General features: G+C 46.0%; 4 protein-coding genes across 7 annotated transcripts in view; all 4 read right to left on the reverse strand.

Moving 5' to 3' along the window:
* Positions 1-6: 6 nt before the first annotated feature.
* On the reverse strand, positions 7-7611 carry tom1 (target of myb1 membrane trafficking protein). 4 transcript variants are annotated; one of them, XM_020623126.1, is made up of 16 exons: positions 7530-7611; positions 5841-5925; positions 5212-5290; positions 4976-5125; positions 4756-4890; positions 4515-4649; positions 4242-4358; positions 3933-4063; positions 3796-3838; positions 3587-3713; positions 2846-2909; positions 2539-2602; positions 2161-2226; positions 1712-1774; positions 998-1037; positions 7-344 (listed from the first exon to the last, which is right to left on the reverse strand). In XM_020623126.1, exons 1-16 carry the CDS (start codon positions 7579-7581, stop codon positions 250-252), a joined length of 1446 nt encoding a protein of 481 aa, XP_020478782.1. In that variant the 5' UTR covers positions 7582-7611; the 3' UTR covers positions 7-249. The 4 variants fall into 4 exon arrangements, with proteins under 4 accessions (XP_020478782.1, XP_020478781.1, XP_020478784.1 ...); XM_020623125.1 differs by having other exon boundaries at positions 3933-4066; XM_020623128.1 differs by lacking the exon at positions 4515-4649 and having other exon boundaries at positions 3933-4066.
* A 743-nt stretch (positions 7612-8354) lies between these two features.
* Positions 8355-15449, reverse strand: LOC109973466 (uncharacterized protein C16orf45 homolog). Its single transcript, XM_020623085.1, has 7 exons — positions 15370-15449; positions 14500-14741; positions 12501-12621; positions 10454-10527; positions 9584-9698; positions 8885-8955; positions 8355-8763 (listed from the first exon to the last, which is right to left on the reverse strand). Exons 1-7 carry the CDS (start codon positions 15447-15449, stop codon positions 8645-8647), a joined length of 822 nt encoding a protein of 273 aa, XP_020478741.1. The 3' UTR covers positions 8355-8644.
* A 1192-nt stretch (positions 15450-16641) lies between these two features.
* On the reverse strand, positions 16642-20927 carry mfsd6l (major facilitator superfamily domain containing 6-like). The gene is given in 3 exon segments (XM_020623143.1): positions 16642-18503; positions 18505-19146; positions 20735-20927. Coding segments are annotated over 2 exon segments (1812 nt in total). The 5' UTR covers positions 19078-19146; positions 20735-20927; the 3' UTR covers positions 16642-17264.
* A 949-nt stretch (positions 20928-21876) lies between these two features.
* Positions 21877-22177, reverse strand: part of pik3r6b (phosphoinositide-3-kinase, regulatory subunit 6b) — a 10845-nt gene continuing 10544 nt past the window's right edge. Inside the window, exon 19 of the mRNA XM_020623086.1 lies at positions 21877-22006. Coding sequence (XP_020478742.1) covers positions 21877-22006 — 130 coding nt within the window. The remainder of the gene's footprint in view (positions 22007-22177) is intronic.

Here is a 22177-nt window from a genome sequence, read left to right on the forward strand (position 1 = left end):
TGTAAGAATAGAAAATGTGCAAATGTTTGCAACACACAGACAAACCCTCATAAAACAATGTCCTGTAAAAACTTCTGACCTTCATCAAACAACATCAGATAAACAAATTTGCCTCGCAGTACACAGCAGCACAGGCATGACGTCCTTCCTCAAGTATGGGCTGTAGTTCCCTGTCAGACGTGCCGCTCAGCCAGTCATCAAACAGAAATCTCCAGAGCTTCATGTTAGCTCGGTTGGTTTAGCATAGCTTTAAGATGCGGAGTGGTTGGCGTCCTGCGAGGAAGCGCTCAGTGATGGCAGCCGCTCAGCTGCTTTCGCTCTTTCTGCCAAGAACCTGTCAAACTCTGCAGAGAAGGCCAAGCTGGGTTAGATGTCACTGTATCTGTCATCTGAAGGTCTACGGGTAAAATGATGGGGTGAAGTAACAGAAAGGGAATCATGCACAAGACAGTGGGAAAGTGGTTTGGTGTTAAAGTCAATAAAGGAGAAAATATCCAATTAAGCTTTTTAGAAGCTAAAGCTTTGGTTCTGTGGACTGTGTTCATGTTTAGAACAGTTAGTCCTTGTGGTACCAGATTAACCTCAGTTTATTCTGTTCAAGTTATGATATGACGCGAGTCATTCTGGAGCAGAGCCTGCAGGGTTTCTGTGCTGAACAGGTCTGCAAAGAGTCCTGTCACCTGTACTAGAGCCTCTGGTTCCACCTACTGCTCACACACAACTGTTCAGCTGAGAAATGAGACTGCTGGGTGGAAAAACTGGATCACTAACTTATGTAAAACCTGAGCTGAAAAATATGATCAAAGCTTCACGTCGAGGCACTTAAACAAAAAAATCTTTTGCCATTTAACAGTGTTTAAGCTACGGCGGTGCAGACTTGCATTATAACAACTACCGGGCAGTGGGACCAGGCCTCATGCCGCCGGTGGACGTGAACGCCCAACACTGAATGTTAAGAGCTGCTCATTTCTTAAAAATAAAGTGTCAGAGCTCTCACCTTTGCTGGTCACACCCTCCGAGTCCTCGAAGTCGTCATACTGCGCCACATACACAAAAGACATTTTGTTTTACATAACATTCATATACACAACTACACACAAAGATTTTTATCTCTGGCATCAAACTCTTCTCACTGGTTCAGGTGTTTGGTTTTGTGTGGATATGTCTGGAGGTTTTCATGCAAATGTCCTGGTACAGCATCACAGAACTGTGGCTGAGCAGCCTAATAATCAACAAGCCCAAACCAATAAAACAAGGTCAACAAATCAACTGAAGACTACTGACGTGTCTGGACACATTCTCTGGACTAAAGTTAATTTGGTTCACTGGAGTCTTGTGGTGAAAATGTTAACTCTTGGACACGTCTTCCTTCACAGACGAGCTGAAAACAAAGAGCAGCCTTTCTGTTGCATGCACTAGTTTGCTGCTGTTGCAGTGATCTTTGCACAAACAGAATCAGGGTTCAGTACAGACCAAACCAAACCTACCAAGACCAAGGTGACATGGCTTGACAAACACACGCTACAGCTGAGACTGAAGCAAAGTACTGGAGAAATTCAATTTGTGACCAGAGGATGGTGCTAGATGAAAAGCTACGGTAAAATGAAAGTGACAACAACCATCCTGAAGGAAATGTGAGTTTCTGAACCTTATTTTATTTCATTTAGATATTTCATTACTTATGTAGGGTCAATTTAATCCGGCCACTTACGTCATCATCCAGCGCCAGCCACTTCTCAATATCATCCATCACGTTCGACTGGGTGACAGGAATCTAGGAGAGAAAGCACCAGGATGGTCAGCGCAGTAACATATGAGCCACTGGTAAAACTCTAGGAAGGTGCAACGGACCAAACGATCACACTCCACAAACGAAGCACAATATGTTGTTAAGCAAAGCAGCAAACCAAGAGGTATGACAACAATGCTGTGTACCCGGATGGGCCAAACCCAACACTGTCATGCTCCGTGTTGGGCGTAGGCACTGATGACAGCTCCAAAAATATCTTTCTGACTTCAGCACATACAGAAGCATGCACACCACTGTGTTGTTCTCACAGAGCCCAGAAAGTGATGCAGATCACGGCAAAGCAAACTGCAACCTCATGAGAAAAAAAAAAAAAACAAGAGACGGGGGGGCTGGACACATGCTGGACCCACCATTCCCCTTTTAATCATCCAGTCTAACTGTGGTGAGGAGCTGCGGGTGGAGGCAGCACTGGCGTCCTTCACATAGAGAGTTCATTAAGAGGAAAACAGTTACTGAGGAAAAGCAACAAACACATCCAACAGCTCTGGACTAGGAGCTCACTGACTGTAACTCTCACCCTCCTCTCAACTGCCACTGTTTACAAACTCATAACTACCTCTATGCTCGCAATCGGACTGCACCGAAAAGTGAGGCAAATGACACAGTGAGCTTTCATTTCAAAAGCCAGAACTGTATCGAACCACCGAACTGTGCTGCGACCGCTCGATGAATCTCGTGACTAAACCTGTTCAACTGTGCAAAAACCTGAGCAACAAATCTCCGCTCACCGTTCCAGTGCTGTTGGGTCTGCTGTCCCGCGCTCCAGCCAGGACGTCCACGTCACTGTGCCCGCTGCAACACAGGGTTTGTACTGGTCAGCTGCCATGTAGCTAATATTCAGTGAAATATCTTGACAAGGACTCAGGGGGAATAAGTCAGTATTAAAGTTCAGCCCAGGAGCCACAGGACTGATCTGTAACACTGTGATGTGACAAGAAAACACAGTTTATGACACTTTAGTGGTTCCCAACGTGCTGTGTGTGCGATGTAGCACCACAGCCCCGTCTTATAAAGCCACGAGTTATCTTTCTCTACCTTGGCCTTTGTTGAGATGAGATGTTTATTTTCTGTGATAAAGCGTCATCTGGTTCACTTGTACCTGTAAGAAGAACAGCAAGAAGTAACCCAGTGATTTTTTTTTTAATTTTCATCTCATATCATTAATGTGGACTCATTTACATGACGCACAAAGATATGAAGTATAAACATCGACTTCTGTGTTCCAGAGGCAAAACAACAAAAACTCAGTGATATCAAACATTTGTCTTAAAGACCATCCGAAGCAAAACGACTCATTATTTCAGCATCTTCCATTAGGTCATCCTTTTTAGTTTTACTTAACAACCTGCAAAGTGGAGCCTGTTCTTCAGTGCCAACATCACTGGAACGGTACAATACAACATGGTTAGAGATCATTTCCTAGGCAGATTCAGTTTCACATAATTCTCAGTCCAAAACTCAGATTAAACCAGCTGCTGTAAATTTATTCCTAATATCATTAGACCAGTTTTCTTTAAACAGCTGAAGAATGAACCAGCATTAGCTTGTTCTATTTGAGCGTCTGCTTCCTTACATCCAGCTGTTTTAGAATAAGGCGTCGATGTACAGTACTCCCCCACAAATATATTAAAAAGGCCACAGTACATGAAGGTGACATGGCACAGTGTGCACATGCTGTACATGTGCAGCATGTATGAAGGCTTGTGCACAGCAATTACACACTTCATGTATTAAAGAAGTACACATGAACAGTAAAAACAGTTGCTGTGTACTTACTGAGTTTTGCCAACTGACTGGACAAAGCGTCAGCTTTTGATTGGCTGAGTGAGCCGTCACTGGCAGCTGATGGGCCGAGAGACTCAGCTGTGAGATCGAGGTCTGGTAGGTTGACGTATCTGTGGCTCTGAGAAACAAAGAGCAATGTTCTGGAAGCACACAGTGCAACCACCACCACCAAACAACAACATCAAACCCCTGCTCTTTACCTTCTGTGCTGCATTGGGACCACTGGTTACTTGTCTCTCAAACCTGAAAACAACACAACTAAATCATTATCACAGAGACCTACAACACTCTTATTCTGGTAATAATAAGGTCGTATGTTAATAAGAACGTATCTAACCTGTGGTAGCGAGTGAAGGTGGTGTTCATCTCATCGTTTGCGGCCAGTAGTTCCTCGATCAGCTTCTCCTCACTGAGTCTGGGGACGATCCTCACTATCCTGCCCTGCATTTCCTTACAAACTGTGTATAACTGCTAATGACACAATCAGACAAAGAATGTGTGGGTGGGGGGGTGAGGGGCCAGATGCCACACAAAAACGTATATAGTACGAGATCAGTTAAGGGTAAAGCACGATGAATGGACAGAAATGATTTTCTAGCAGCAGCCAGAGCAGAGAAAACGTCACATCACTGTCGTGTTGTTTTACCTCCAACAGCTCCAAGTCTGCTTGTTTTACCGTGGCAGGATCCAGCTGAGTCATCATGTCTGACATCACGGTCAGGTTGCTTCGCACCACGCCCAGCTCTGTCTTCAGCATTTTCACCTGGAAGTCAGTAGCATTTCCTGAATAAACACAGCTACTGCAACAGGCAGGAATGAATCATAAACATCAGGAGGACCCGGGGTGTGAGACAGTGTTTCAGCCAACGTGCAATTTAAAGACTAAAATATCCCTGTGAAATGCAGCAAGGCCCTTCACCTGGCTGGGAGTCAAGGCACCGGTTCCCTCTAGGGCCAGTTTTAGCTCAGAGGTCTGGGGTGAGATGAGAGGAGGTTTGGAAGGAAGGCGTACAGCAGGTAGAGTGGTGACAGCAGGGCCATTCCCTGGCACAGTCTGGCAGGCAAAGGCACAGAAAGGACCCACAAGAGAAAGACCAGCAGTGACAGGTGAGCACCCAGCTACCAGCAGTGAAACAAAGCGCACCCAGTCATGTTTGCACCTTTTTTGGGGCTTGCACAGGTGAGTAACCGTGCAGTTCTGTCATGGGGAACTCCAGTCCTTTCCTTCGCAGGTCCTCATACACCGCCACAACCCCCGTCAGGTCGGGCGAGCTGCGGAATGCATCGGCCCACGCCTTGACACAAGAAAACCACAAATTACTTCAAGACAGCTGAGCAAAGCTTGATTACATCAACACCCAGCCACACCTCATGCCTCACCTGTATGATGCTGAGCACCCTGTCATGCAGGACCATTGGGGGGTTGTTCCTCGGGATGATGGACTGCACTAGAACCCCTTCTATAAATTCCCGTGTTGTCACCACGATGTGAAACCTGTAGCCACAGTTCTTCACGCACGTCTCCAGGACCTGACATCACAAGGACACAACAACCTCATATCACGTACGATTACACCTGTCAAGAGCTGGAACAGAGTCAAGAGGATCCCACTCACAGTCAGTGCCAGCATAACCTCCTTGAAGTTCTTGTTCCCCGCAATCCTCTTCCTGATGGCTCTGACTGCATCTTTGGGTCTGTAACCACAGAACTTTCTACGGTCAGAAGGTGGGTCTGCCTCCACCAGGGTTTATTAGTATTTTTTTAACTTCTGCGTTACAAAAAGATGAGTAGAAAAACTGGCAAGTAAAAAAAAACTGTAATATTGCAAAACCGTTTGACTGAGGTGGAACTGCTGATGCCTCGCTAAGAGAAACTGGCTCAGTGAATGAATCCTGACCAACATGAATCATGTGACTTAAACATCAATGAAGAGCTGAACAACGCAGATGTGTGGAGTGAGGAGGAAGCTGTGACCTTCCTCACGTTAACACAGAAATGCCACTTTTCCATCAGGTTTACTACTTTTTATTTTTCACAGTGTGACTGGATCAGTTTTTTAATGACATCATTGTGTTGTATCTTCTTCTTCTGCTTCTGGTTTGCTCAACTCCTAATATCCATGTAATGACAGTAGATAGAAACAGGAATTACTTTGCATTTTCTTTTATTGTTTTGCTGTTAAAATTCACACTATATTTGGATGGAGCCCCACTTAGAGGCAACCTCTGCAAAGAGAACACATACCCTTCCTCTGAGCTGTTGATCATGTCGCAGACTTCCATGTTGAGGGCCCAGTCCTCTGATGGCAGACTGGAGCTGGTCGCACGCTCTGTGACAAACAAGTACAAATGTGAAGCTACTTACTTATTGTGGGAATCGTTTCTTCTTACACATAACACACAGTCATTACAGTGCTATGTATTTTATGACGTGGTATTCCACAGGGATCGATCTTAGGACCTTTACTCTTCCTAATGCACGTACATAGTATGAAACCTGCAGCAGACTGTGTTTTCAGTATGCTGACATTTCAACTTTGTTACCGCTGTCAAAGTGTAATAATAATAATAGTCCATCCATCATCTATACCGCTTATTCCTGAATAGGGTCACAGGGGCCTGGAGCCAATCCCAGCAGACACTGGGCGAGAGGCGGGGTCCACCCTGGACAGGTCTCCAGTCTGTCACAGGGCTGATACTAAGAGACAAACAACCACACTCACTCCTACGGGCAATTTAGAGTCACCAGTCAACCTGAGCTGCATGTCTTTGGACTGTGGGAGGAAGCTGGAGCACCCGGAGAGAACCCACACAGGGAGAACATGCAGACTCCACACAGAGAGGCCCCGAGTCGGCCGGGACTCGGACCCAGAACCTTCTTGCTGTGAAGTGACTGTAAACCATATAAAGCATTTTGTAATTTAGCTTTGAAAAGTCTTGTGTTTTATAATAATAATAATACCTTTATTAGTTCTGTAATTGGGAAACAGGTAAATCTACACACTCACACACCGATGGCAGTACTGTCCTGCAAGGCGCTGCCCTCCAGGGAATCAAATCAGCGACCTTACAATGAGAAGACAACTGCTCTACCAATATGTGACTTGGAAGATGTAGTAATAACATTTTTACTTGCAAATTTATCAAATAGCCTGTTTTTTTAATGAATATTAAAAAAATGGTTTTGTAATAAACCAATGCTTAATACATATCAAATAATAACTGTCCTAACTGTAACCTCATGATCTGTGTTGTTTGAGGAAAAGAAAAGAATAATAATAAATAACAATAAAAATAACTGAATTATGTATTTGCATGTGCAAAGAGCTAAAGATAATTAGCGTGACGTACATGTAGTGCAGTAAAAAGTACAATACTTCCTTCTAACTGTAGTAAAGTAGAAATATACCATATGACAAAATGATGAAACCTACAGTACTTGAGTAAATGTAATGTCACTCCATGGCTGTTATTTGAACCCTTTTGTCAATAATGTTGTTTACTAGAATTGAATTAGAATTTTATCAATGTGTAAATAAATATCTACTTTATAATGAAAAATGCTTCTCTGCATATCTTAATCTCCTTCAGTCAATAAAAACACATTCGCAACCACAGCGAGATACAAATCGAATGTGGGTCAGGAGGGTGTGGCCAGGGTAAACAGACGCATCAACAACCAATCAGTGTGAGCATCCCAGCCTCTTGCTCCCGCCTCTACACGTCATTGGTTAGCCACCTGTCAGTCGAACACAAGCTCTTCCGCCACCCTTTGTCAAATTAACTTTGAATGCAGCTTTTTCATGTGTTGCGCTGGCGAACGTCTGGACAGCTACAGTCAGCAGCGCGCGGGGTCTGAGGGCGGCGCAGCCCGCTCGGCCGTCTGCTGCCGACACTGGCGTGTCATGTCGCGGCTTGTTCTAAGGCAGCTCACCGATCCGCTGTCCCACCGGCGTGCTGAACGGGTTCCCCATTAAAAACTCCATGTTGATGGCGGAGAGGAGCCAGCAGAGCACCGACGTGAGCCGTATGCGCCACCGAGAGCCGCTCGCTCCCGCAGGATGTCGCAGCGGACACGACAAAGTGGAGCCGTGTCGGAGCTGCGTCAGGGTTTAAAGGGGACGCAGCGTGTCGTCAGCTCGCGCACCGTACAGTCTTGTAACACGCATGCGCGAGGGATAAACCCAATAGCGACAGTGCTGAGGGGCGAAACCTATGCAAAATAGAACAGCGCCGCTTGGTGGCTGGTTTCGGTTCTGCACGGACCGCTGAAGGCTTCTGAAACTAGTTTATGGACAATATTGTTTTCGTGTACAAACATCAAGGAGCAGAACTAGTGAAATATAGGAATAAAGGTAACAAACAAAACTAAACGGGGGTTAGTTTTTGTTTTTATCAGAGTATATAAACTAAAAATAACTGAGAATAAAGAAAAGGATAAACAGCCTACACTATACATTCTACCTGTGAATATTTTCATTTGTGATCGTCAGTACAACTTTGTCTTATTTTTTCATCATCTTCAGTGAATTAAAAAAAGTATTTCAAAGTAAAACAAATGAATGTTTGGCTTGGAGGATATCACGTAATTTCCCCATTAAACATAAAATATTAATGGCTTTATCCAAGTTTTTACAAAAGTCACTTGGTAGAAATCAGACCGTTTCTTCTACAAGTGTGAAACAACTGCTCCACGTAAACACGGTATGTTTGTAGACACTGAAGGAAAAAAAGCAAAGCAGCTTTATTTGTTGAGCACATCTCAAACACAAATGTTGTTAATTGAAAGTATTAACATTAAAATCAGCTAAAAAACAGAAAAAAACCCAGTTAAGACAAAATTGCAGCATTGTGTAACCAGTGAACCGTCCAGCGTTGTGTTGTTTACGTGTCAGCCCTGTGACAGACTGGCGACCGGTCCAGGGTGGACCCCTCCTCTCAGCCAGTGTCTGCTGGGGTTGGCTCCATGTGACCCTGGCCACGATAAGCGGTCTAGATGATGTATGGACAGACTATGTAACAAATACTAGACACAGATAGACTCCAGTGTTACATGATGGAGCAGGTGAAGCTGCAGCAGTCTTTCAGCAGCGCAAGTCCAGTTTTAGTGAGAAGCGGCACCGATGCCTGCTGTGATCCGGACGCCGCCTTCTGATCTTGTAAAGCACCTGATTGAGAAGGAGACGTGATGTTTTCACTTAAAGGTCTGGTGCAGTGGTAGACAAGAAAAATGTTCATGCTCTTACACACAGGTGTCACGAGAAGTGGTGACCAGAGAGACACACTCACCTCCTGCAGCCGGTGCTTTGGGAGGTTTGAACTGTAAGAAGGCGGCCATTTCTCGGTCCTCCTCTATTTCCCTGTGGAGGAGAAAGCTTCCTGGTTTCTATCTGTGAAGCACTGTGCTTTTGTAGCACCTTGTTCAACAGCTGGGGTGTGTTTGATAAAAGCCTGGACTCCAGGCGGCAGGAGAGGGGTTTAATCTGCTACGCAAGATGGGACCCCTCCTTGTTTCAGTCTCACAGTGAATAATGAAGATGGCCTCTTGGCCTTACAGGCCCTCTAAGAACAGTCTGTTACTCAGCTGTCTATCAGTGAATGTCCAGTATAGACAGGACGCACAGAACAAGCGAGACACAAACAACTGAAGTTAATGCGTCCTGGTCAGTATCACTAGGGCTTTCATTAAAATGACATACATTTGTATTTGTTTGAGCCAAAATCCACGAAGCCAATTCACATGTGTGACTAATACAACTCTGTTACAAAGCAGCTGATCATATGTGTTCATGTCAGGAGTACTGCACAGAAGTGGACAAAGATGAATCACCCACCAATGTGTTTATCTCAACAGTTCGTCTCCGTTTTGTCTTTATACTGCTGTTTGTGTTGCTGTTCTTGTTGACCTTTTATGATTTTACTGTGAAGCACTGTGTAACCTGGGTTTAGAAAGGTGCTATATAAATAAAACGTCCTGTGTGTCTTTACCTCAGCCGCTCCAGCTCCAGGTCATCCACCAGGAAGCCTCTGGTCTCCACCAGCTTGTTGATCTGGAGCAGCAGCTGCTCTTCTCTCTCCCACTCCCCTCGCACTTTGTCTTTGTCTGCCACACGACAGGGACGACAGAAAATACAGGACAGTCGACACCAGCTCCACCAGCTGAGGGTTATGGTGCAGGTATTTAAAAGAGGATTAACTTCGTGCCGTTATCGTGTCAGCGATGTTGACACCACACCTGTTTGCCTGTTTTTGTTTTGCTGTCTGCCTTCACAGCGTGTCTGCTCTGGACCAGCCACAACACAACAACACAAACCTGATGAACACCACTTTGGCTCAGGAGGCCACCACCTTCGACTGGCATCTGAGGAGGTTTGTCCACAGTTAACATCATCAGAACTCAGTCTCCAGCTGTTTGGTTTATTACAAATGCCAGGAAGGTATTTACATATGATACATGTGGTTAAATTGTCTGGTGTTTTCTACTGTCTGAACTGAAGCCTGTTGTAACAAGGCAGCAGCAGCAGAAACGCATGTGTCATGTACGCACTTATATCGGGGACTAACGCAGCTGAAGTAAAGGTGCGCTGCTGGTGTGGCTAAGCATCCGATGACCAGGAGGGTGAGTGTTACTCTGAATATTTCCTTGAGAGACCGGATGTGTTGTCTGGAGTCGGATGGTTTCCTTTAACAAACCACATTCACAACACGTGTTCCATCCCCTTGGGTCCTCGTCACAGAACATGTGGCTGCTCCGACTTGTCACTGACCACAGAGCAAGCAGTGTGTGTCACATCCTAAACAAACTGTCAGCTTTACCAAAACACTGCACAGTGAGGCAGCGAACGTTTTTTAATTCACCTGGAATTGAGATGAATTTCTGCAGCTCCTTCTTCAGCTGTGTGATTTCTTTGCAGAGCTGGATGTCGTCCATCCTGAGGGCAAAACAACCACAAAAGACTGAACAGATGCTCTGCAGGAAATCAACAGATGCCAGTGTCAGAAATATGGTTAAACTTAACCTGAGGTCATAGTGGGGTGTTAAAAACACATTGCTTCCTTCCTAAGGTCATTTAAAACAGCATGAAACTACATGACAGTCAGAGAAACACCGGGCTGTCACACTAACACTGCACCACCAGCCTCCATCTCATTTCACCGTCAGACAACCTGTGTGGGCTGCTATTAGAGCGGCGGCAAAAAGAGAAATGACCGACAGAAACGCACTCTGAGCTGCTGGTGTAATTAAACAGGCTTCACTCCAGCAGCAGACATTTCTGGATGATAAGCTATCGTGCAAAACAGCCTGGAGTCCTTAATTAGCAACATGTCAATGTTAACTGATGAACATCTAAATAAAAAGTCTGCACAAATGAAATGGTGGTTAAAAAGGCTGAGAAAGGAGGATTCCCATATAATCATAATATCAAAAAGGACTTTAGTCATAAGGATTTGTACTTATGAAAAACCTCAGAGATGGTTAGAAATCAGGTTCAGCTTTATTGACACAAGGACAAGTGCAGAGCAGAAACCTGATGCAAAAAAGAAAATACTTTTAGATTAAAACTAAGAACTCTATGAGCAGTAGGGCTGTGCTTCAGTTTCCACCCTCTTAACACAGATGTGGAAACGTGAAACTAATGTCTTCATGAACCACAACCCTCCTCAGACTTGTAACTGTGAAGGTGCACAGAGAAAAACAAATCTCAGAACAGAAGTCATTAAGCTCTGCTTCCCTGACTCGTCGTACCATCTCCCTCCTCTGTGTCAAAACACCGACGGAGGTCCCAACAGAAAATCATTAAAACAAAGAGAGAGGACGACTCTCTCTCTGTGTGTGTTGTTGTTCTTTTGTTCACACTCTTGCTGCCATCGTGCACATGGCTGCTCCCAGTGCTGCGGCCGACAGCTGTGGCACATCAGCTCGTCCTCCTGAGACTCCCCAGACAGTATCGGGACCATTCAGATCCCAGTACAGCAGGATGGAGGTGGACCAGCTTTAACTGAATGCATCACTCAATTTGAAAAAGTCCTTTCTGTTCTTAGTAACTACAAGCTACGTGACTTAAATCTGGTTGCACCATTAAAGCTTAAAGCTCTTCTGCTTAATGTCTTCTCAGTCTTGAGGCTCCAGTGAGATTCAAAACAAAGCGACACCATAAACCGCTCTATGCCCCTCCCATCGCGTCCTGTTTCCTGAAGCTACAACATGAACTACAGATGCCTGGTTGGGACAAACTGCACAAGAAGCAGGCTCCAGTCTGAAGCTAGCGTTACCTGGCTAACAGTAAACATGTCAGTCCAGTAGAACCTTTTGGTTACTGCTGATATGACACAAAGCTCCAGTTGCTCCCAAATTAAAATCATATTAATTCAACACAAAAGGTAATTGGTTAACAGTTGCTCCCAAATAATGGTCATCACCATGCTAGGTGGCTAATGAAAGGCGGCGCAGGACTTTAAAGGTGGAGACCTGCCGGCCTAGTCTGCCAGTGAAAAACAAGAAAGAGGTTGCAAAAATACAGAAGGGACTGGGAAAAGGAATAGAAATGTCGTTCATGCAGTCCTGCCAACATGTACACGCAGTCATGCACTGTCTGCCACCAGGATTCCTCAGTAAGTCACACAGGAATTCATCAGAGTAAATATCAGGTATCTGGAGAAAATCACAAAGGGAGCCGGAGGAGGACACAGGGAGACGGACAAAGCTCCTTGTCCACCAGGCATCTGTGCTCCATAGCTCAGCTGCCCTAAATACAAGCATTTCAATAATTCATTGTTCTTCTATCTAGAAGATTCCATCTGTGATCTAAAATGTGTTTGCACCAATGATTGTTACTCAGGAGGGCTATGAATTAGTTTATGTGGTGCAACCCATTTGTGGTGGCGCCGAAGAAGCAGATCTTACATGTATCTCAGCTCGGACTCTCTCCGGACAAGGACATCTCGTATCCGCTCGATTCTCAACAGCTCTCCTTCGATGTCCTCGACCGTAACTGTGGAGTCAGCCATCGAAACACCACCATCTGCTGAAAGAGAACCGTGACCAGAACACGTTTATTAGGATAATAATAATAATCACCTTTATTGGCCAAGTATGTTACACACAAGGAATTTGTTTCTGGTATAAAACCAAGGCAGCCATCTGTGGCGCCAATTCACACCGATGACTCTAACCATCAGGGGCAACTTGGGGGGTCAGTGTCTTGCCCAAGGACACTTCGACATGTGGACTGCAGGCACCGAGATTCAAACCTCCAACCCTCTGGTTGGGAGATGGCTGCTCTACCCACTGAACCACAGTTGCCCCCGGGTCTATTAGGGTCTGACAAGGGTATTAGGAGAAGTCTCTTTTTAGATTCAAAGACCTGAAGCTCGACCGTACGAAGCTCTGACACCAACAAGATGTAGTCAAAGGGTATCGAGTGAGTCCCAGATATAACTGAATATTTTAATAAATAATACAAGACAACATATTAAAACTGAGTGTGGATGGATCAGTGAGCGGGCCCATTGGGCACAGGGGCTAAAGGGGGCCCAAAGGGGCCACATTCCCTGTTTGAGGTGTTAAAACAAAAACAACCACAACAAAGACAAGAAACATAAAACAGAAACAGTTGTTATAAAACCTAACACATGATTTGTACCATGACTAAATTTATAAACATAACTACAAGATGGCTGCACGTAGCCTGCACTGGATTTGTGTGCGGTCAAGGGGGGGGGGGCGTCTATATATCTGTGCCCCTGTTGTCTCATGCTCCGCCCATGAGGCCAAACATGTCTCTCCAAACATCTCTCTGTGCCACCGTGACGTGAGTGCAGCTCTGTGCACGCGCCCCCGCCTGCAGCCTCCCACTCCTCACTGGGAGCGATGAGTCATGCAGCAGAGCTCGGATTGGTTTTTAATTACCTGACCCTGTGTGAAAAGACACTGAGTCGCTGAGGATAACTGCACTAACACGCAACCCCCACATGGATCTGTAGCAGCAGCTCCAGGCTTCTTGGCTGAGTCTCTGCCAGCTGTGCACACCTGGATTTGGCCAGTCGATCCCGTTCTTCCTGCAGATCCTCTCAGGCTTTGTCAGACTGGATGGGAAGTGTGTGTGAACTCTTCAGGTCTCTCCTCAGATGTTCTCTAGGGGTTAGGTCTGGACTTGGGCTGGTCCCCTCAGAGACTGGTTCTGAAGCTGCTGCAGTGTCTGGGCTGCTTCAGGTCACTGTGGTGCTGAAAGGTGAACCGCCGCCCCAGTCTCAGGTTTTCTTCCAGGGCCTCTTCGTGTTTGACTGCGTTCAACCTTCCCTCAGTTCTGACCGTTCTCCCTGTCCCTGCTGCTGGGAAGCCCCCCCCCACAGAGAGCCCCTGGACTTCATGGGTCCTGCAGGGTGAACTGTGAGACCTTATACACACACACACACACACACAGGTGTGTGTCTTTCTACAGTGTGTCCAGTCAGACCAGTTTGCCACAGGTGGACTCCAGTCAGGGTCCACACTCATGTCAGACAGATACAGCTGAGGTTCTGGAGACTTTTAGAGATGAAAGGCTTCAGTTTTTCCAAAAACATTTTCACGTTGTCATTGTTTCATCGAGTGTGATCAAAAATGTCAGTTTTATCCACTTACAATTAAAAGCACAACACAGTGAAGTTGATAGTTTCTGAGGTCTCTGCAGGTCTTTTCAGGAAACCTACTGTAACTACAGATCACGATCGACTGGATGATCTTTATTTCCTCCTTAAATGTCTTAAAATGAAATCATTTTAAGGCAAGAAAATTAATTAGGTGAAATAAAAAAAGGTCGGGTAGTTTAAATCCTTGGGCTCTTTGAAAACAAAATGGAGACTATTCATTTATGAACAAAAAGGGCTTAGATGAATTTAAACAAAACTGAGTCTAAACTCACCTGATGTCTCCGTCGCTCCGTCCTCCTGCGTCCGCTCCACGGCGCCGGGCCGCGGACGCGCGCTCTCTGCCTCCATACTGGGTCTAAACGCCGCCGGCCTCAGAACTGTGCAGCCTGAAAAGGATGGATCCAAGGAGTCGCCTGTGCTCGTGCAGCGAGCGTGAAAACCCGCCACCAGCTGCTGCAGGTCCCGCACTGTTGGAGCGCTCGGCCTGGAGGGGCTGATGTAGCCGGGGCGCCACCTGCCGGCGCCCACCGGCCATTACACACAGCAACACGCAAGTGGCAAGGTGAGGAAAATGACATTGAATCCGTGGAGAAACAATGACAACAACTCCTAACTAAAACATATGGAATCAGATTAGTGTCTGACACATGTTTAACTTCTGAAATGGCGTTTACAAATAACTCCAAACCCTTTAATTCAAAGATAAAACAAAAAAAAACTACATAAGATGAAATATCCACGATAAATTTGAAAAACAAACCCTAACACAATACTGAGAAAAGGACGTTTCAAAGATTCAACTGTAAAATTCAGAAACTATTTTGAAAACAGACTGTGGTGTAAAGTAACTTCATTTAGTCCAGAACACTTCAGGTACTTGTGCTTTAATGACTCTTTCACTATTTACCAGATGTAGCTACTTTAATAAGACAAAACCAATCAGCAAATAAATTACAACTTATGAACATCAGACTTTGAGTTTGCTGAGAAAACATTTGTACTTTTACTTAACATTTTGAATGCAGAGTACTTCTACACTGTGGTATTGCTACTTCTGCTACAAGTAAAAGATCCGAGTACTTCTCCCACTGGAGGGTCGAGTCGTCTTTCATCATGAACGTGTCATGGCCCCCGAGTCAAACAGAGGAGACTCGATCTCCTGCAGCCAGATGTTCGGGGAGCACATCCCACATCTGTCTCCAGGAGCCGCTTCCTCATGCATCAGTTGCCAGCTGTGTGTGCACAGTTAGCACTGCACATCACGTGACAGGAGGAGATTTAAAGACACGCTGACCCAAAGCATCGTGCAGCTGTGGGACACCAGCACCGAGCGGCACTGTAACAAACTGCTTCAGGGAAAAGGCACAAAAATACCAGCATGCAACATAAAGAACGCGTCTGCTGACCGGACCTTAGTCATTCAGCTGTTTTTAAAACAGAAGCAAAGTCTCCCCACCTGTAAAACAGTTGGTCCATCAGTGTAATCAATCATTTTTTAAAAGCACAGCCAAAAGGGTGTAAAGAGGAAAAATGCTACATTTGATGTCATTTAGGTGAAACTGCAAAAAGAAGAGCGTGTTTTGTTAGGGTGATTTGTATTTTATGCACTTAAGAATGGTTTTATTTTATAGCACACATAAGTTTACATACTTATATGTCACAGTTATGTTTATATAGTTATGAATATCACCCTATGTGTTCACTGAACCACTGGTCAAATATTTGCTGTGTGAGTCACTGAAACACTAATGCAACATCATAAGTCTTGTCCACTAAATTACTGAATTTCATTAGATTTATGGCTGTAGCTAAGGGAGCTCATAGTTACGTATCGTTCCTCTGGACTGGTGGACCCAAAGGAGTCTTGGTACGGTAAGGCTCCAAGTTTATTAAAATAGATTAGACGTAGATGAGAGAGCTTCAAAGGGAGAACAGTTATGCACACACACACCCAGGTAAAACAGTTTTAATTAAGTGAAACTAAAGCAATGCGTAATATAGAGCAGTTAGTTGAAAACAAAGGAAGAAGTGAGTGTGTATGTAGGAATTAAAGTAGTATAGGTTAGTAGCACCTTTTCATACAAATATTGTTACCCACTAAGTTGAAGTCAGTCTTTCCTGTTTTATCCTAAACAGTGAGGCTCCATGTGCACATGCTAATTTTGATACGTTAATGCATAATAAATTTCACAGTGTGAAATATATATCTTCTTATTAGTCTTCTCTTTTCAATATAAAACGAACACGCCTCACAGTAAATGAACAGACTGATGGTAATTATTTCTCAGTGATTTCATGATTTGGATCTAAAGCAGGCTTTGGCTGCTGACTGCACGTCACATAAACTTAAATGGTAATATTTAATTCATACAGAAGCTCAGGAGAAGTGAGGCAGGCGTCACACAGCAGACGTTTGTGCTGCAAGACTGATTCCTTTATTCTTCACAGAACTTTGGTCTGAAAACATACAGGCTCAGACAAAAGAAAATTACATTGAGTCTTTTATATCAGGATTCATTTGTTGTCCTTGCATAAAATTGCAGTTTATTTAACCCACATGCAACATTTCTAACTTCATACAACTCGAGAAGCATCAAACCTCCGAGCTACAATATGTTTAGCTTTGAAACACAGGTCAAACGCAGCCGTCCTCCAAATGTTTCACATACGCCTTTCTATCACCACCGCGCAGGGTGGAGGAGCGCAGTCAGCGACTGTGTGGGTGTGTGTGGTGCACCAGGATGCCGGTCCAGTCGAGCCTCACCTTGTGCACATGCCTTGTGTTTACACTCCTTGTAAGAGGCTGTAGTGTTTTACGATCACAGTGTTCACCTGGTGGGGCCGAGTCCTTTATCTGCCCCCACACAATCCTGCTGCCTTGTTTGCTTTGTAACAGAATGACTGTGCACTGGCAGAGCCTCAGGCGGTCGGTTCAGCCGACTCAGTTTCCAGTGTTTAATTCCATGAAAATGTTTCAGTAATGAGAGTTAAAGTCAACACCTGGGTCTTAATTAAACCTGTCAGGGTAGGAAATCGGTTATTTTGGCCATGGCCCGTGTCTGGAAGTGAGACTGGCAGAGCGATAAGGGAAACCCTTGGACATGCTGGGGCTCAGGGCTTTATTCCTGCCCCGCTGTCTGTCGTCTTCCATTGCTTTATCCAGCCAGTCTCTCTCCGGTTCAGACTCAGAGTCGCTGGCATCACTGGCGTCAGCCGCTAACAGACGAGAATAATTGATCCTGTGCTGGGGAGGGGCTCTCAGCTGCAGCAGAGGCAGGCACACGCACCACGCCATCAGTGCCATGGCCGCACCTCTGAACAGCCACGTCAGCCCAAACCACTGCACCATAAAGCCTCCTGCAAAGCTCCCCAGCCCGCTCCCCAGGTGTTGAGAGAGCACAGTGTAGACCCTCCTCACACTCCTCTCAGCCCCGGGCGTGGCCACCTCCTCACACTGGATCCTCACCGCCCACCAGAAGGCACCACTGCTGAAACAACTCAGCACCTGAGCAGGCAGCACGGCCCATGGCCCCCACAGGAAGGAGTAATAGAAGCACTGTAAGCCGAGACTTGCAGCCCCCACTGTGAGCACCCGTCCTGGGCTCAGGAGTCTGGACACTCTGCGGGCCAACAGAGGGAAGGCGGCCTGGGAGAGCACAGCCAAGGCTACAGACAAGCCCATGAGCAGCTCACTACTCCCGTGATCCTGCATCTGCCACAGGAGGAAGTTGTCCACAGATGAGCCCACGACCCCAACCAGCAGGGTGGTGATGGCGCAGAGCCGGGCGTGGGGGGAGCCACGCACCTTCAAGAACCCGTTGGCCTGCTCTCGCTTCTTGTTCAGGTAGAGAGGGAGGATGGTGGCCACAGGAAGGGTCAGAACTGTCAGCCCAGCGTAGCAGTAGAAATGCATCACGGTCCTGGGGGTCTGACTGGTTGTGAGGCAGCTCAGCTGGCTGACCAGCAGCCCTGCTCCCCCCGCCCCACACGCCGCTCCCAGTAAACCCCACACCCCGGTGCTGTCATAGCGGTCCGAAGCATCCGCGTAGTCGAGGTATTCATACAGGCCGTCGTCTGCTGCCCAATCCAGAGGCGCCGCCGCCAACTCCCACACCAAGACAACGAGGAGGACCAGGAAGAAGAGCCGGTGCTGAGCGTCCATGGCCTTCAGGCTGCCCAGGATGTCAAACCGGCTCTTCTCCTCTGGCATGAACTTTGTCCTCTCACTGCTCACTGCAGTGGCCAAAGAGCCGGTGGTATGATTCACCCCAGAGCTCTTCGCCACGGCTACTGTTGACCACCACAGAAATGTTGCCCTGTGGCAGCTGAGGAGCACGTTTATGATCACCACTGTGCTGAGAAGGTGACAGGTCGCTCATCTTAACAGGGGCAGATGTGTTGCCAGGAAGTGTCTCTGCAGGAAACGTGCCCTCAGACTGAGCCTGTAGGTGCGTCCCAGCGCTACTCGTGAGCAGGTCGCCGCCCAGACTCTGGCTTGGACCAACACTCACATCAGATGTGTTACAGGTGGCGGCCTGTGTTTGCACACCTGCAGGCGGGATAAGCAGCAGAACCAGAGCAGCCACAGCCGAACACACAAGAGAGCCATGTATCACCTGCCGCCTCTTGTTGTAGTGCCTGGAGAGCAGGCTGACCACGGGGCTCCACCCCAGCGAGATCAGGTGCTTAGAGCCCATGACGATGCCGGTCATGGCAGGAGTCAGGCCCAGCTGCCTGAAGTAGAGCGTGAGGAAGGGGAGTAGGCAGGCTCGGGCACAGCGGCACAGGAAGTTGAAGGTGCCAGCCAGAGCGAGGGCACGCGTGATGTCAATCTGTTTGTTCCTCCTCATGGTCGTAGTCCTGTGCAGCTCACGGTCGCTTCTGATGGGACTGACATGGAGCCACCAGCGGGATTCAGACTGAGACAGACAAACAGAGACAGACGGACAGGGATCAATAGTGTCCTCCAGCGCTCCTCATTAGCTATCGATACAGTTATTTCATCATCAGCTCAGCTGCAGATCAGTTTTATTAGTCCACTAGTCCATGAACTGTCAGAGAACAGTGAAGCCACTCCCCAGAGTCCACAGTGACGTCTCACAATGTCTCTGAAGGTAAAACCCATATTAACACTGATATATGTGAAAGAACAGCAGTGAAACACCACATTTCAGACACTGCGACCTATTTGCCTGTTTTCACTAGTTTTGCTAAAAACTACTTGTTTCTGCTCTCGTTCCCGATCATAAAACGAACAGGATGGTTAACGGCACCGCAGGCCCCTGGGCACAGATGTGTAAGCGGCTCCCAGCCCCTACCACAGCAGCAGGAGTGCCACCAGCCACACGGCCATGCCGTTTGTGTCCAGGTCTTTTTCAGGCCGTTTTACTAGTGCTTGCAGGTTTTTGTAGCGGTTGTGTGTCTCCTTGTGGTTGCTGTACATCTCTCCGTGGTGACTTTCACCCCTTTGTGTTGTTTAGTGTCTCTGTCTGGGATACTTTGCTGTGCCCAGTAGGTCCCATAGTGTCTCTGTCTGGGATACTTTGCTGAGTGGGACCTACTGGGCACAGCAATCTATTTGTCTCCCAGGTCTACAGCAATAAAAACAGACAACGAACTGGAGATTACACCGATAAGTGTTAAATTGCTTTTCTTGTTTTAGAAAAGTATGATCAAAACTCCAAGGAAATTAAATCCAGGACCTAGTTTTTATAATCTCTCGGGTCTGGTGTTTATTCTTCTCATCAGAAGTGGATAGTAACCAAGTACGTTTACTCCAGTACAGTTGTGATGTATCTGTTCTTTACTCAAGCATTTTCATTTTCTGCTACTTCATACGTCGACTTCACTACATTAATCCAATAACTTTAGTTATTTCTCAGAATAAAATTAACTACACAAAACCCAGTATAATCATAGGAGTTAACTGTGGGGAAATAAAGTACTTTAATTAGCTCCACCTCTACCGGATGTAGCATGACAGTGATGACAACATGATAAACATCAATGGAAAACGTAGCATTCTGCACAAAAACTACTTCTACTCTTGGTACTTCTACACAGCTGGTGCTAATGTTTTTGTACTTTTACTTAAATCACACTTTGAATCTAGCACCTTTACTTAGAGTACTTTTACACTGTAGTACTGCTACTTTTACTTAAGCAAACGATCCCTGTACTTCTTCCCCCACTGCTTCTCCTGCCTGAACAGGATAAAACTGTTTGGTAAGTTGTTATGGATGAAGTGTTTCCGTAGCAGCTACAGAAACAGACAAACAAACATCTCGGCAGAAGGCACGTCTCTCTCTTTCTCTCACACACACACACACAGACAGACAGACACACACGTGTAACCACGTGTAACACCAGGCGAGTTGTATTAGCAGGAAGAAGCAGAAGAAACGGGCAGTCCAGAGACCTCGATGCACCTGTACAGGTTGTCAACATGTGGAGCTTTAGCCCACGTCAGGTCAAACTGCTCGGATAAAAGCTACGTGTAACACTCACTTTCTCACTTCTGTGCGCACGGAGCTCTTGGCGCGTCTCTGAGTACGGATCACATCCACGTCTTGGTCCCGTCGGTGTCTAACGCCTAGGTCACCTGTTGCAGCCTGGACGGTGAACGCGCTCGACTGCACCTGAGTTCACACCTCGAGCTGTTTCCATGACTACAGCGCCTTCTAATGGTATGGATGCTTCTGTGCGCCACAGAGACGCTGGGAGCCAGTTTAAACCCCCCCCCGAACACAAACCAACACGCAGGAAATCACGTGAAACTAGTCAGAAACACAAAAATGCAGTGATGCCTGGTTGATAAGAAACATTTCAAATTTTCCTGTGGCCAGAACTTTAATACTAGGGAAGGTTCTGGGAAGTACGTAGATCCTCTAAACGTTTATATACCACAGTGTAAACATACAAGTAAAAGTACTGCATTCAAAAGCTAAAGTAGAACAGTGTTATCATCAGATTATACTTGAAGTAATAAAAATATACATCGCTGATATTGGATCATATTGACTGATGTGGATCAATAGAGTCTGATGGTTCTACTGGGTTTGGTTTGATTCATCTGATTCTGGACCTGAAGTTATCAGGTACATGTAGTGTAGTAAAAAGCACACGGTTTGTCTCTGACATGGAGTCACAGGATGAAGTAACAGGACATGGAAGTACTCAGGTAAAGTACAACTTATATTTACTTGAGTAAATATACTTAATTACTTTCCATTACTGGGAATGAAAGTACAGAACGGCTTACCGTCACATATTACACACGTAAAAATAAAACCACATGTGGCTGATTCCTCTGCTGTGTAGACATCATGCTGTTCCCATGCAGATTAATAATTTCTCAGTAATTTTGTTTATTTTGTTTTTCTTTTTATTAAGAATAAACTGAATTCAATGTACCAGTCCAGAGCTTGCACACATCTTCTCATTCAGTGCCTCAGTTGTAGCTCAGTGTTCCTAATAAACTGAGTGTTTATTCCACCACAGAAAGGCCATTTTGAACCCATATTGTCAAAGGTTATAAAATAAATAAAAGGATCTTATGGGCGTAGCAGTACACACACCAAAGCACTTTGAACACTTCCTAACACACATATTAGTGTTGATACAGTGATGAATCCAGCTGCACAGCTGGGTCACAGGGTCGCCCCGGTGAAGGTGTTGATGGGCAGTGACAGGACTTTGTCCATATACTTGATCAGCGGCAGCTCGTGCTCGGTGCTGCTGAAAAAGCATCCTGGGTCCAAGCACGGAGAAATTTCTACCCTGTAGAGCAGTGACATGACACTGTGTCAGGCTCAGCTGGTCAAAGGTAAAGGTCCATTATCTGAGACTTTCACCACACAGTCTGATAACCCCAGTGACAGTGGGACAGGACGTGGTGTCTCTCAGCTACACCCCCCCTCCATGACCCTCTGCTGCCCACAGCCTCCTGTT

Source organism: Monopterus albus, unplaced genomic scaffold, assembly GCF_001952655.1.
Source record: "Monopterus albus unplaced genomic scaffold, M_albus_1.0 scaffold292.1, whole genome shotgun sequence".
Classification (NCBI taxonomy): Eukaryota; Metazoa; Chordata; class Actinopteri; order Synbranchiformes; family Synbranchidae; genus Monopterus; species Monopterus albus.